This window comes from Cibotium barometz, chromosome 19 (genome assembly GCF_041138505.1).
Source record: "Cibotium barometz isolate CiBa-2024 chromosome 19, ASM4113850v1, whole genome shotgun sequence".
NCBI classification, from domain to species: Eukaryota; Viridiplantae; Streptophyta; class Polypodiopsida; order Cyatheales; family Cibotiaceae; genus Cibotium; species Cibotium barometz.
In genome coordinates, this window is record NC_141064.1 from 55363559 (window position 1) to 55379686 (window position 16128).

Sequence of the window (16128 nt, forward strand, 5' to 3'; positions counted from 1 at the left end):
GGTAAAACATAATATACTTGATAGTTGCAAGTGGCAACACAAGTAGTAGGCAAGCGGCACACAATTTTATTCCGACCCTCTTCTGTCTCATAAGTCCAAGAGCACATTTTCTTTGTAGAGAACCTTTGAAGAAAGCATTGTTGTATATCTTATTACTTACATAGTCAGGGCAGGTGACTCTGTGGCACTCAATGGAGCCAATGCAGTGGCTTAACCTTACATTGCAATCAATTTCCATGTTCACTGTTATAGTTCTTGTCCATAAACTTGTGTCCATCAAACTTATGTTCCATGCCATCAATTATTTTCACCTTACCATATGTTGATGGGAACTCCATGATAATGTTCCCATCGTATTGCCGAGGATTATGCTTTGTGAGACCTCTACTTCATTGTCAGAAAACTCCAAGTCAACAAATCCAACATGAGAAGAGATTGATGCCCGAATGTAAACTTCTAGGATAATTAAGGATGATGGGCCTTGACTCTCCAAATCAATGATGTTGTTTGATAGCTTCATCCAATAACTTCTTTTTCAGAAGCACAATATACTTCAAAGTCAATGATGAATCGATCACATAATGTTGATTGCCATCAACATCAACCTCACTTGGTATTTTCACCAAGACAGATGAGCCCTCACCATTACCACCATCACATATTAGAGCATTGAATCTTTCTAAATCAAATAGAGATTGATGAAATTTCACCAAATATTGATGGCTTACAATCACTCTATCTTGAACTAGTTGAATTGAGCGGCTTGACAAGATTTTTGATGTATCTCCTACCACCCACTTTATAGTTACTCTTCTCTGACCTCCATTGTAACTCCACTTGAGTAACTTTGAAGTGCATGAAGTTTAGTGGAGCGACTTTAAAGTGAATGAAGTTTAGTGCAAGAGAGGAACACAGAGAATAGAGGGAGTTCTAAATACTGAAAGACATAAATATCATTGTGTGTAAATGACTGAGAATCAAAACAAATTTTCCTTTTCATATGAAAGAGCTATTAGGAGTAATTCTTGTTGCATGTTCTACATAGTAATCATGAGAATTGGCTATCTTAAAGATGGTTGCTCTGCCAACTTTAAGAATGATTGGAATATCTTACACGTTCTCCATGGGAATCATATATAAGAGATGGGAATATCTAACACATTCTCCATTGGAATCATTTATTATATAGAGACTTTCTCACTACTCTCCCCGTACTTCCATTTTGCTTGCTCTTAAAAGGGCAATTAGTGAATAAAGTAGAGAATTTATATGTTTAATTTTTTCTAATAAATAAATAAATATTTCTCAATTATAATAATATCATTATTAATATAATTTATGTTATATATTATATAAAAGAACATAGTGTATAATAATAATATTATAGTGTATATTAATAATATTATGAAGATTATTATTTATATAATCAAGATTATATTTATTTTATCAAGATTTATGTTATATATTAAAATAAAATAATATATAAAAATATAGAATATTAAAATAGTATAATATATTATGAATATTATTATAATCAAGATTATATTATCAAGATTTATGTTATATTTTATATTTGTTTGAAGAAAGTTTAACTTTGAGAAGCTATGAGGATGAAGTTGTTTGGTATAAGAATAACTTTGTCTCTACAGACTATGATCTGTGTCATCAATGAGATTCTCTTGATCAACTAAAGGCCAATTTGATCAGTAGAGTGTAGAGATTTGCCCAATTTGATGTGGCTTGGCCTTGGGATAGATGATCCTTCTAGTTCCAGTGGTCAGAATAACTTACAGAGCTGTCGATTGCTTTTCGTCAAAACTGGGTGTTACACCCCCACGATCTTCTTCACTATACCACCCCCTCCTCCCCCATGAGGCTCCTCATCTACACCTCCTCCCACACAACCCCCACCCCCACCACCCCCCTCAAGCACCTCCACTCTTCTGCTTTTTGGTGCCCCACCTTCTTCTCCCCCCCTTCACTTTCCCACTCCACCCCCTTCACCCACACCCCCCTCGCCACCTTCACTATCCCTCAACTTAGGAATGCACACTACATTTCAGGAGATACCCTCCACCTCCGCAAAACCCCCACCTTTTCTTGACAATGCCCTCACCACATCATTAACACTACATTTCAGGAGATACCCTCCACCTCCGCAAAACCCCCACCTTTTCTTGACAATGCCCTCACCACATGCCCTTCATCATCAACACCCCCTCCACCCCCCTCGTCGGCTCCGCCACCCACCAACCCACCACTCGAAGAAGGGGAGATCTCGCTACCACCACCATCTGAGCATGAGGAAGTTGACCCCTTTAAATTGGTGTGATCCTTTGGATTGCACGGAGTTTGAGCAGGCCATCGCCATCCTGCTCGGTCAGCAACTCCAACATCATTCCATCACCCGCGTCACCAATCGCCTCGACATCCATTTCCTTCGCATGTACCTCGACACCAAGCACACAGGTTTGGCCGTGTGATCACCCACCTTGAACTCACGATGGATACCACCGGCCACTTTCCGTAACTGCTCATCCCATAACGTTCGATCTCATGGGCAAGCAGCTGGCCTAGCAATAGCCCTTCCTCACCAAACCCTTCATATGGGATCTCTACTATAACGCACCACCCTACGCACTGAAGATCAGCCTTGATTACCTTCCCATTCGAAGACGACAAGCCTGGAAGAGGTTCCATAATGAACAGTAGTAGAACCTAAAGCTACAACTTCCCATGGTTTGCACCCCCGTCACCCCACAACATCCATGTACTAAAGAATCCATGCTCCGGCACTTCCACGAATTCATTTGCCGCTCTACGACCAAGTCCTCGACCCAGCGCGATGATTGTCGCCGATTCTTCAACCTCATCATCACCTTGCTGGAGTCCTTCCCGACATGGGACCATTACTTCGAAGGAGCCCAAGGCTTCGCCTTTAACATCAACAAAGGGCCTACTCTCAAAAGTAGCTGTTTGGCTACTATGAAACGAGTCATGCGGATGCCTCCTTGGAAACTCCAAACTTTTGAAGACATGATGGAGACAACCTTCTGGACTAGCTATACCACATCTTTCATTGTGCCCCTCCCGCTCCTACCTCGATGAGTCTTCATTCGTACTTACTCTATCTACTACTACACAGATAAGTTCTTCAACCAATTCCCAGGACGAACCTGTAATTGGGAGGGGGGTGTTTTAACCACTCTGGTTAACATGACCTTTCGCATGTGCGGCTACTATACCTCCTTTATAATTCGTCTTTTTGTAACCGCGCTAAGCGCTAATTGTAAAATAGGCATGGGATGACCAAGATTATGGCTTGTGTGATGCCGATCATAAGGAAATAATGTACATAGAGCTAGTTAAACTAGGAATACTAGTTTTGGGCCCCCATTTATAATTGGGTGGCTGGATCAAGGGGTTCACCTAAAAATATGTAAGTATACCACATGAGTTCAAATAAAGGGGTTTTTTAATTCAAAAATTTAAGGTAAATTAACAGAAATACATTCATAGAAGGGATTTTTTAAATCAATTTTGAAAAAAAAAACCTGTAAGTCCATAAAGAAAAAGGGGTCATTTTATTCATGAAAAATTCATAGGTAAGGGGCTTTTTTAATACGCTTTGAATGCATGTGATACATAAGGTTTCTTTAGAGTGCACCCCTGAGGTGTCAATAGCTATCCTCTAAAGGGTATAGAGGTAGCATCTTGTTAATATCTGAATAGCTTGAGGACAGGAGGATGTTAGAGGACACTTAAGTGAAGTTTCTGGCTAAGATTCAAGTCTGAGCTCTTCTACATCCAATGGCGACTATTTTGGTTACCATGGAGACCGCTATGGTCAGGAAAGGTTGTTAGAGGTTAGATCATAGACTTTGAAGGTCAGTGCTAACCCTAGAGGACCTTCTAAAGTGATTAGGGAGGTTTGGGGGGGTACAGAAGTGACCTTTGGTGTCAGCTAAGGCCTAGGGGCTATCAGGTGGGTGTACTGGTGTCTCCTAGTGTGTTGTTTGCTAGGTTGTGGTGTCAGTATTTGCCTCCTCTCATGGTGCTGTACTTCAGATGGAGCTATAGAGGCAGTATCTCGTGAGGCCATTACCGCTAACCTCTTTAATTGGGCCCACCTCTTGGCATTGGACAAGCCATAGAAATTGATGCCTCAATCGAGCTCACAGTCCCCCCATCCTCTGTCCATTCCCTTATGCCTAATCCAAGTCTCTTACTTCCATCACCTATATGGAAAGGAAGGGATGGACCAACATCTACCTAGCCTACAAGGAGCTTCATCGCCAAGCCACCAAACCCTACTCCCCCCAATGCCTCTTAGTCATGTATAGCTGAGTTTACCATTAGCTCAAGATCATCACACACCACTGCTTCCATCATGCAATTTGATGACTCACACATGGCCTTTTCTTAGGACTTCACCGCAAAAGAGGTGGCCCACCAGCAAATACCTTCTTCTTCTCCAAAAAACCTATGGCTGCCACACTGAAGAAGGAGATGATGAGATGACAATGACGATGATGAAGACCCCTCCCCCAATGGTGGTGACACCCAACCATAAGGACCTCTCCCCCAAAATCCTCATCAAGCTCCTTGTTTCCATGCCCATGTCAGCTCCCTTGCTCAACCACAGCCACACCCACCCCCAACTGGAACCCACCAACATTTGCTTGACACCCCCACCCTACATGCCAAACTCACCTGAGGCATAAGCTTGCCACCCCAAGCCTCCTCCCCGACCACCCTTAATCTCTTCACTTCACCACATGCCACCCCTCCTCACCTACCCTTGCCACCCCCTTCTTCGATGCCACCCTCACCCCCTTCCTCTCTTTAGGCATCTCGTTGCTCCCCCATGACAAACCCTCTTGATCAACGCACACACCCACCCACCCTCCTTGATGCCTTGCTCGGCACCAAAACCTCTACCTCGAAAACCCCTCCCCACCACGAGGAACCCCCATCCTCCCCAATCCCTATCAGTATTGGAGGAAATTCAAATCCCCCCCAGCCCCCACAAGATTAGGATGAGATGGATCCCCCACTCAATCCCCTCGATTGGCGTGACCCTCTGGATCGCACCGAGTTTGAACAGGCCATCCGAATCTTGCTTGGCTGCTGCCATCTCCAATAAGCGCACCTTACCAAGGTCACCAATTGTATGGACATCCACGTCCTCTGACTCTACATCGATGCCAAGCATGATGCTTAGAAAAGAGAGCACCTACGTAGGCAACGAGGGGATACATGCGGCTCAACCCTGATGCTCAGTCTATATCTTTTAAACTTATGGAAAAACAACCTATCTAGCAGCACCCCTTCTTTCTGAAGCCTCACATCTGGGCTAAGTACTATAAAGCCCCATGCCACATCCACATCCATATCAACCTCCCATACCTCCCCATTTGCTACCACCGATGAGCATGGGACCTATTCTGCCAAGAATAGCAGCAAAACCTGAGGATCCAATTCAACTTCCCATGGTTGTGCCCATCCACTTTCGACAGTCCATACACCAAAGAAAGCATGATCACCCAGATGATCGCCTTTATGATGAGTAGGTGCCCAACCCCGCCATCATCTCATCGCCACCATCCGCTTCTTTAACCTAATCATCACCCTCTTCATCATCACAGAATTTCCTATATTGTACCGTTATGAAGGAGCCCAGGAACTCGCATTCGAGATAAACAAGGGCCCTACACTCAAGCAACTCTTTGGGTATTACGGGAAAATATAGTGGGTTGCCAACCTAGTGCCTCCAAACTTTTGAATACATGATAGAGATAGTATTATGGACCAACTACTAAAAAGCTTTCCACTTCTCCCCCCAATACCCCAAATCGTGGTACGATTTTGTTCGCACCTACTCCCTCTACTACCACCACTGAGCTTCATTTCCAGTTTCAAGGATGGACCCGAATTAGGGAGGGGGGTATGTTAACCGCAATGATTTAACATTACTCCTACTATTTTTTATCAAAGCGTGGTTGCACTTCATCTAACTCATTTTTATGTAAAACCACGCTAAGCACTTCATGTAAAAAGATATGGGATGACCGAGCTTACGACATGTGTAACTTCAACCATGTGCTAGTAGAGAGCCTAGGTATACATACAGTTAGAGAACTAGTTTTGGGCCCCCAATTGTTAAATGGGTGGCCGGCCATTTGTAAAAAGTGAGCATTTGTATATAAGTGACTTGAAGAAATATGAAAAGGATACAATCCCATTATCACATTTGAGTCTTCTTCTTCGTCCCTCTTGCTCCCTTTTGTGGTTATGGTGGTGTGCTTGTGTGTTAATGCATGCTTGCTTTCTTGATTGTGTGTGTGCTTGTTGTAGGTGATGCTATCTATCTTCTCTCCATTCCTTTCTTCTCTATCGTTTTCTCTCTCTCTCCCTCCTTGCACATATGAAGACATTGAGATAGAGGTAAGATCTTGAGATAGAGGTTGAGCTTTCCATAGCTCCTTCTCTCATTTCTCTCTACCTAACACATGGAAGCTCCACTTGGGTGACACAAGTGGTGGTGGAGTGAGACTCTAGCGGCTTCACATCAAGGAGTTAATCCTCATAGGGTTTGCTAATTGCATGTTCCCGAATCGACCGTTGTATCTTCTCTTCTCTATTTTTCCACACTCATGCGGTGAACAATGTTCATTTTGGTGAACAACCAGGTCATTTATTCAAGACTGGAGCTCGGGGGGGTGCACTACTAAGAAACCCTATGTATCATGTGCATTCAAGGGGTATTTATAAAACCCTATGTATCATGTGCATTCAAGGGGTATTTATAAAACCCCTTACCTGTGACTTTTTCATGAATAAAATGGGCCCTTTTTCTTAATGGATTTACAGGTTTTGTTTCAAAATTGATTTAAAAAGCCCCTTCTGTAAATGTATTTTTGTAAATTTGCCTTAAAATTTTGAATTAAAAAACCCCTTTCATTTGAACGCACGTCATATACTTATATATTTTTAGGTGAACCCCCCGAATTGGAGGCACTCTAACAACTGTTGGCACCCATGGAAAGATCCGCCAAAGGGTAAACCTCTACACAACCCCCACAAGGAGGAAAGGAGACAAAGGTAGTCCCATTCCCCCACCTACAAAGAGGCCTAGGTTCGAAGAGGAGGCCCAAGTATAGCCAAGAAAGCTACATAAGACAACGACCAAAACAACAGGTTAAAGCTCAGGAGAATTAGTTTAGTAATGACCTTAGAGTCTGACATAGACATGGAAAGAACCCCCTCCCTAAGGCCACAACCACAAGCAAAGGGCGACAAAGAGCTTGAATGGCTATCTATCAGCATACCACAAGATGACAAGGCCTGCAAGAGCACCATGCAAAGGCCAAGTGAATCTGAGAGGGATACCTCATGAAACCATTGTCCCCAAATGCCAAACAAATTAGCGAGTGGATGACAAAGGATATAAGTGACAACCGGGTTACCTCTACTGAAAGCCAGAGCTTAACTGCCATATTGGACAACCGGACATCCAAGCTGGATGTATCTAGTTTATCTAACATTTTGTAGCTAACCTTTCCTAGATCCACATATTTCAGGCATAGAGGGCTACCAGAATGCACAATCAATCCCTATTTTATAATAATAAATCTTATGGCTCGAAAAACTAAGGTTTAATGTCAAGTGAATGGCAAATTTTAAAAAAATAACTTTCAAATTTGAAAATAGAATGTTTTAAAACCTGCAAATTTTAAGGCATTTTAGTTTATATATATATATATATATATATATATATATGCTTAAAACCTTCAAAATTTCAATAAAAGCCGTTAAAAATTTCAAGTTGAAGGCTTTTGTATAGCTTAAGCAAAATGTTTTCGGTGAACACTGGCTCGAAAAACAAAAACGTATAAGGCAAAATTTCAAAAGAGGAGTCATGATATAGCCGATGACCCATTTCGGGTGTGCATGCATGAGGGTGCGGACCTTCGTGGTACGCAGCCTGTCATTCGTGCGTGCTTTATGTGCTCAATTGAAGGTTCACACGAGCTTTTGGAAGGGTTGCAGCAGAGTTAAGAAAGGTAATTAAGATTACTGTCCTCTAATAATATTTTCTCAAAACATATTTCTCAGAACAAGCGCCATTGCATGAATTATCATGATCTTTGTCTGGTCAGTGAATTAGAAATATTCAAGTATAAGAGACGAGTACGATAAGCTAAGATTTGAGACGAGTACGATAAGCTAAGTTTTGATTCCCATAAACGTGTTGGTAATCATCCTAGCTAGCATACGAAAGAAACACTTTTGGGCTTGTTTGATCTGGGCTTGGGTTGAGTTGGAGCGCTTGCTAGTGCCTCCGGTGGGGGCGCAGCAGGGTTGTGCGGGACGCCAAGGCATTTGTTGAGTTCACCTACATATTATGGAAAGGACATTGATGAGCGTGTTGCAAATTACTGCCATTTCTCAAATCTGAGAAGCTTAGAATTTGAGAGAGAGAGAGAGAGAGGATGGGCTTCACCTAAGAGGGCGACAATTCTGGCTTGGCTTGCGGCAACTCGGTTGGTGATGGTGAGTTTCATGTTGGTGATGCCGTCAGCGTTGGCGAAGAGGGACGCGCGAGGAGGAGGAGGGAGAGCGGCGCCCTCCAGTATCTCGGACACGCCCCTCTCCAACTCACGCAGCTCGGCCAGCAACGCTGCCTGCATGCGCTGCAGCGCTTCCTCCCCCTGCTTCTTCTCCGACATTGCACCACCACGCTCCTGGCTAATTTGTTCAGGCTATACCATTTCGTTTTATGACTTTGCCGAAAGCCCATCAGCTACACACGCCATCACAGATTCCTAGCATCGACTAAGGAGGAGGAAAAGCTAGACTTTACAGGTAGATGCTACTAATCTTCATCCCTACTTCTTACCCAAGGTAATCAATCCCTACGTCTTACCCAAGTTTGATTACCTTGGGTAGCCTAACACCCTTGGGACAAAAGCAAGCAAGGGTGGGGGGCTACACTTGACCATCTTATGCAGTACACAAACTGGAACTATGGAGCGTTGTTGTGGAATTCGGTCATGCGGAGGATATCCCCTACCTTGTAACGGTAAAGGTTTGAGCACGAGAGAGGAAAACCGTATTGGGTTAGGCACACAAGCTTCTTTGGAATGCTTCAAACTATAGATCAGAAGCTTAGAGATTTTTATGTAATACCTACGTCCGTGGTGAAGACGAGCTCGCATTCATGGCATATTTTTTTGTGTCAAGAGCACACCAAACATATAATCAAAGTTCTCTTTGATAAAAAGCATCGTGACACCAAGCCTGTCTAGAAGGAAGATGGGTTTTGACAACATGTGATTTGTGGGTTTTCTTGGGGATTTTAACTTCTCGTTTTTTTGTGTGAATCAAGAGCACACTGAGCATATCATCAAAGTTCTTTCTAAACAAGAGGAACAGCAACGTGGTATTTATGTGAGAGAAAGCACGTGAAGTGCACAGTCAATAGAGCGCAAGCTAGAAAGCAATCTAGGCAAGAAGGATCGACAATTGATGGATGTGTGTTGAAAGGTCCAAGCGTTACAATCACAAAGACTATGCAGGTCAATTAGAGCTTATGCTTTTTGGTATGATGATACGGGTGCATAAACATAAGAAGGTACTCTCTCTCTCTCTCTCTCTCTATCTCTCTCTCTCTCTCTCTCTCTCTCTCACACACACACACACATCATCATCATCATCAAAACCAAGTGTACTCCATACTTTGAAGCTTGCAAAACAAGATTGTTTTTTTTTTATTCTTTTATCGTGTTTTGTGTGAGTGCTTGGGTAGAATACTTCGTGTAGTGTAGAGCATATTTGAAATGCTTGAATGAACAAGAATTTGAAAGCATACTTGGAAGTGATGTTAGACTGACATCTGCAACGGATGATCTTGAAGCTTGTTCTTATGTTCCATATGGATTCAAAAGTAACTCGCAAATTATAAAATTATAAATTCATTACCACATTTGAAAATGAGTTTTGTATCACAAATCAATATGTCATAGGACTAATGGTCGCCTTCAATATTGAAGGTGTTTTGGTCCATTTTTGATATCGAAAGTGCTATTTGAAAAACGAGGAAAAGGTACGTTCTCTTATGTTTATTAAAATTCGGGGAGAACTATGCCAACTCCTCGCCATACTTTATGTATGGTTTTTTTTAACTTCATTCACACAAATGAGTAAGAAATCTTATGGCTTGATGAATGACGTGTATAACTCAAATTCAAATGTGGTAATGAATTTGAAATTAGCTACCTTGCAATGAACTCTAAGATCTCTGTCGATGTCCATCGATTCCTCACATAGAATATAATCATAGACTTGATGTTTATGCTCGTTCGAGCTCTATAAGATGTTCATAAAAATTTGAGAAAGACGCATACGAAGAAGACGTGCTACAAAAATGGTATAGGTTGCAGTGTCCATCTTTATTCAAGTGCTTCAAGATGTTTATACATGAACAGAAGAACACGTTCTTTCAAAGTACATTGATAATGCACAGGTGCAAGTAATCAAGAGAATAAACACCATATTAGTGAATTTGGGAATTTTTCAATTCCCATTTTTGAATACTTAAAAAAGGGGACATGGATTACATGTTTGTAAGTTTCTCAAAACCCTATCATATGACCTATCGTTGGAAAGCGCTTGAAAAATGGAATCTAAAGAGCTATAAAGCGCTCATTTTGGATTAGTGGTGTTCAAGTTATGGTTAATCCAAACTTTTGACCACGTGTCCTAAACTTGTGAAAAATTCTCATATTCCCCAATATGGTGTTAATAAGGGTATCCAAGCACTCTAGTTTCTTTCTCCTCCTTCTTAAATCTATTCTTCCCTTCCTCCTATTTCTAATTTTTATTTTTTTAAATCTATTTTTCCTTATCTTTCTACTAAGTTTTGTAATTTTATTTGACCCTCTTCCTTTTAATCTCCTTTTTTTTCTTTTATATTCATTCTATTTCTTTCTTGTTTTTACATAATCTCTCTCTAATCTCTCTCTCTCTCTCTCTCTCTCTCTCTCTTGGCGGTTGTTTCTTTCCTTTTATGTCATCTCTCTCACCCAACCTCCAGCAAGCTGTGTTAAGGTTAAGAGATAGCAAAGAGGGAACCACTCATATCTACTCACCTCAATGTGTTGTAAGGCGCTTTTCGATGGTCGAACTCATAACTCTTGAGGTCTTCAAGCTCAACACTACCATGGGTAACTTACTATTCGTCTTTTTTCGCGAGCGTCTATCACACTGTTGTGTTGCACTACAGGCATTACTTCCTCTTCGCACACTCATTAGCATACATCAGAGAGAAGATTAAAGAGAGATTTAGAAAGAGAGAAAGCTCAATTGCACAATGGGAGAGTCTTCTTGCATTATGAGAGAAATTACCTTGTATACATGGCCAAAAGTGTTCACATACTTCAATCGGGAAGGTACCCAAAGCTTCTATTTGGCTTATTGCTTGTACATTACTTCATCCCACAATACACTGATGCATTACAACACTAGGAAATATATTCTAGCTCACTATCACACGCTCTTGGAGCAAGAAACACTATTAATTGTCCGACGTCGGACTCTTACGGGAATCCATCTAGGTTTAGACACCATTGCTTTATGGCTTATTTATACATGAGTTTGATGTGTCCATACTTAATATTTAATATAGATTACTCATGCTTTGGCATGTAATTAAGTGTGGCAAACCTTGTGAACCCTAAAATAGGTTAACATCTCTCCTTCTTGATGTCAATCGTGTCCTCGTATTGGATTGAAGACTTTGTTGGAGGGGTAGATGTATGCTTGGGTACTGATAAGTAGATATTGTGTGTGATATTGCGTGTGATTTCTCTTTGTTTTTTTTTTTATTTTCTTTTTTTCTTTTTACTTTTTTTTGGGACAATCATATGCAAGGTTATAATATTTATTGAGGTTAGTAGGGATTTTATAGTTGTTAGTAGGGATTTTATAGTTGTTAGTAATGGAAGAAGAGAGGTAGAGGTTTGGAGGAGCATTGATAAGTAATCTCTATGAGCACATTTTTTTGGTTGAATGTGTTCTTTTATAGATTGTTTGAGGATTTTGTAGTGACCTAACGTGTTTTACTTTCCATGTGCTTTTTTTTATCTATTAAAAATAATTAGGTACTCTTCGGGCTTGTAGCATTATCTTTGGAATCTATATTTATTGAACTAGAATTCTCTTACATGTTTTCTTTTGATACCATGGTTGAGGTTGCCTTATTTTCTTCTTCTTGTCATGCCTTTGAATTTCTCCATGTGAATGTTGTTTGGTCTGACTAGGTAGCCAAATAGGATTTCTACCCTCATAAAACCCTTGTACTTGAAGCAGTCGTTTTCCACCCGCCTTTTGATTCTTTGGAAATATCTTGATGGTCTTATTGGTGGTAGATAATAAGACTTATTTGTTGGAGTTTAAGCTTTTGTACATTTTTCTGATATGAGTTAGCAAGGCTTTAATGTTGGGTTGTGGCAACATTAATGACAAGGTTGGGATCTTCAATAAAGGAGGGACTATCCATGTTGAGGCTATGTCATGGATTTTATCAAATCCAATTGTGGATCTGATCTTTTTTGTGATTGTAGACTTAGTAGGGAATTTAGCAAGAGGGATTGTTGTTGACGAGCTCATTGTGATAGCTTTTTCCTCAGCAGCAATTGTTGCCTGTTGTGATAACCCTCGTTGTTATGGTCAAGGATTATGGGGTTGATTATTGATTATGAGGTTGTCTTGGTGTGAGGCTTTTCTTTTGTTGGTGATTTCGATCAAGAGGATAAACACACTTTAAGCACCAAGTAAGAAACATCTCTAAGCGAGTGCAAAAAATGTAGTAACCAAATTTTCTAATGATAATATTTAAACATACATTTTCCATGTTAAAATCAAGAAGCCAGCAGAGCACAACTTTCTCATGAAGATAGCATAAAAAAATATCATCTTTTTGGCTTCATCATCACCCTTGACATATGCAAGATACAAATACATCTCAAGCATAAGATAGAGATGTGAAGCAAGTCACCAATGAAACACTACACCATCAAACAAACAAACCTAGATCCAACACTACTATAGAACTCTCATCTGTCTTCATATGCCTCTCAAGTCTCCACATGAGCAATTGTTTAGAGCTTCAAAGTAGCTAGAGAGTCATTACAAAAATCATAAATTGCAAAAAACATAAATTCACTTTTGTGGATCACCACAAAATAAGGCTCATTTATCCTCAATACACTCTTCGCATAAGTAGTCTATGATAGCTTCAAATGACCAAACAATGGACAAACAGCACAAACCCAAAACTTATTTCCATCCAACACCACAAAAAACAAGACTCGTTTGTCCTAATTATTCTTTTCTACAGGGGATTATGATGTACCATCTAGTATCATGACATACTATCAAGGTACAGTGTGAGACCTGCATCTCAATAAGGCCTGAAATAGTTCCACCTTAGACAAGGTAGCTTGATGCATGAAGGAATGAGTCTATGCATCCAAGTTGAGCACTTTTGTAGCAACACAAAGTACATGTGTTTACAATGCACATAATTAAGGTGTTTGCTCTCCCACTTTTGAAAGTCCTCACAAGTGTAATGAGGGAGCTCCAAAATCGAGACCAAATAGTTCACACCCTTGGTGTGTGATTCCTCCGTACTGACATAAAATACTTGTGATTCATTGCATAAGATGATTGCTTCCCAAACCACTTCAGCTGAGAGATTTTTTTCCTTTTTATTTTTTTCATTGAACTCTTTAGTTAACTTCTCGCTCCATCAAACTACCTTGCCATTTCTATATTTAGGACACACAGCACTGACTGACTTTGGAGTGGTGTGGTGATCTCTCTAGTTATTGTAGGTTGAGCTTCCTCTTTCCAAAACAAAACCATTTTCATAAAGATCTTCAATCTCAACGTTGGTGAGAATTGTCCCAGTGGCAATTGGTTACATGTCAGGAGCAGGACCCAATGGCCCTAAAACCTGGGACGTATCCATAGCCCGTGAAGATCTTCAATCTCAACGTTGGTGAGACTTGTCCCAGTGGCAATTGGCTACATGCTTGGAGCAAGACTTGGTGGCCCTAGGACCTAGGACATATCCACAACCCATGAGTGTGTATTGGTGGAGTTACAGAACCATATAAAACTCTCCACTATAAAACCGTAGTAGTAACGATAGCAACCCCAAAAACCAGGTGAAGGAACACTCTCATCTGTTGACTTCCCCATGCAAGGTTATTCAATTTCTCACACCTTATCTTGCTCTTCGATAGTCCAAAACACATGACCATGCTATGTGGTTCTGTTCTCCGAATAGCGCACAAGGTCTTGTTGACAATACCTCTACAACATCCACTAATTTTTTTTTTGCACACGTGGGCCCACACGTCGGATTCATTATCACGGTCATGTACTCTAGCCTGTGATGACTATCATTCTCAAGAGCAATACCGAGAATATTTAACACTGGGTGCTTACCTCACATGCTACATTATTCCTTTGTGAACATGCTAGAGTTTATGCTTACCTTTTCCATTGTTGAATTAGCTAAATTAGCAAGCTTTTTACCAGAGGTTACGGCAATCTCCCCAATGTAGAACTTGGATAGAACTTGTATCGTATGCCCTCAAGTTGAAGATCAATTCCCAAGTGATTTCTTGTAAGGAATGCATTGTAGTTTGAGCTTGCAAAACTACCAACAAGGACAAGTCTGCACCAGCACCTTCATATAAGGAAATGCGATTTTTAAATCCCATACTTCCTTTCATGTTAGAGTGTTTTGCCTCAGCCAAATTTGTTATCGGCATAAATAACCCATCCTCATTTTGTGTAAGAAACCACAAACCGCCTCCCCCCAATGGAAGGCCCTAACATCCCACCATGCTAGCCAAGTTTCCAAACAAGGAATCTCTCCCCCTTAATGGCAAGATTATTTCTCCAAAATGTTTGGAACTCTTGCTTTCACTGTTCAGCACGCGGCCACATTCGTTGGGGCTTCTTTCCATTTTCTGCACAAAATCTTGTGGTCCAACAACTGAGAGGATGCACATATACATTTCTTTATGTGATTGATTATTCTCTATTCCCATTGGAAAACACAATATCTCTCCTTGCCTTGCATGACCTTTTTAGCACCACCGGACCACATAGGTAACCAAATAGCACTAGCCTCATCGTCCATGAATCCTTGAAACTCTGGAGTTCCAAAGCCATAATTCTTCACCATAGCATCATTAAACATTTTCCAAAACTCAATCTAGGCATACCTATCCTCCACCTTAAACTCACATGTGGCTATTGTCAACAACTCCAAAATGAAAGTGTCATACACATGGACACCCATTGTAGACCAGTCTTGAACTCGATGCACATGGTCAAAGTGAAACCACATCTCTTGGAGATTGCCACTAGGGAACATTATATTAATAAGGTCCAAGCCACTCCCACTAGGGAACATTATATTGATAAGGTCCAGCCACTCCCTAGTCCAATATAGTGGACATGTGGTTGCTGTGTGGTGTCTAGTTGATTAGGAAATAGAATGCTGTGAATAAAAGAATATCTACATGTGTTCTCTAGATCCAACATTACATGCAATCCCTTTGCTTTGCATCCTCTATACACTTTTAAATCCTCCTCTTATCAGAAAATGGAGTTGCTTTGCATCCTCTATACACTTTTGAATCCTCCTCTTATCAAAAAGTGGAGTCACTACATCCAGGCGCTCTTTAAGGTCTTTGTCTCCAAACTTTGCATTATTTGTAACCCCATCACCTAACACGTGTTAATGGATTAACATACTACCTCACAAGCACGAGAGAAGAAGAATGAAGTGCATGAAAGGGTCGAATCCGCCGGTGATTAGCACTTGGCCAACCCTATTAGGGTTAAATCCCCAATGTGAGGCCACTAGGGGCTCACTCTACACTCTTTGTGTCACCCAAAGAGGGATCCAAGCAAGATAGGTAGGAGCAAGAGGGAAGGAGATATGGGGATCTCAACTTCTACCTCATGCCAATCGTATGCAAAACAAGACAAGGTGGAGAGCAATGAGAAGGGAGTGAAGGAGAGAAGGGAGCGCAACACCAT

At 41.0% G+C, this 16128-nt stretch overlaps 1 protein-coding gene across 1 annotated transcript; it reads right to left on the reverse strand.

The window, feature by feature from the left end:
- Window positions 1–8220: 8220 nt before the first annotated feature.
- Window positions 8221–8830, reverse strand: LOC147628754 (uncharacterized). The gene is made up of 2 exons (XM_086814236.1): window positions 8507–8830; window positions 8221–8398 (listed from the first exon to the last, which is right to left on the reverse strand). The coding sequence occupies exons 1-2, from the start codon at window positions 8730–8732 to the stop codon at window positions 8271–8273; spliced, it is 354 nt and encodes a 117-aa protein (XP_086670362.1). The 5' UTR covers window positions 8733–8830; the 3' UTR covers window positions 8221–8270.
- Between the last annotated feature and the right edge of the window lie 7298 nt (window positions 8831–16128).

Coding starts and splice junctions, on each gene's coding strand:
- LOC147628754 (XM_086814236.1), bottom strand. CDS start 8,732: ATGTCGGAGAAGAAGCAGGGGGAGGAAGCGCTGCAGCGCATGCAGGCA. Junction 8,399..8,506: donor CAGAATTGTCGCCCTCTTAG/GTGAAGCCCATC, acceptor CATAATATGTAG/GTGAACTCAACAAATGCCTT.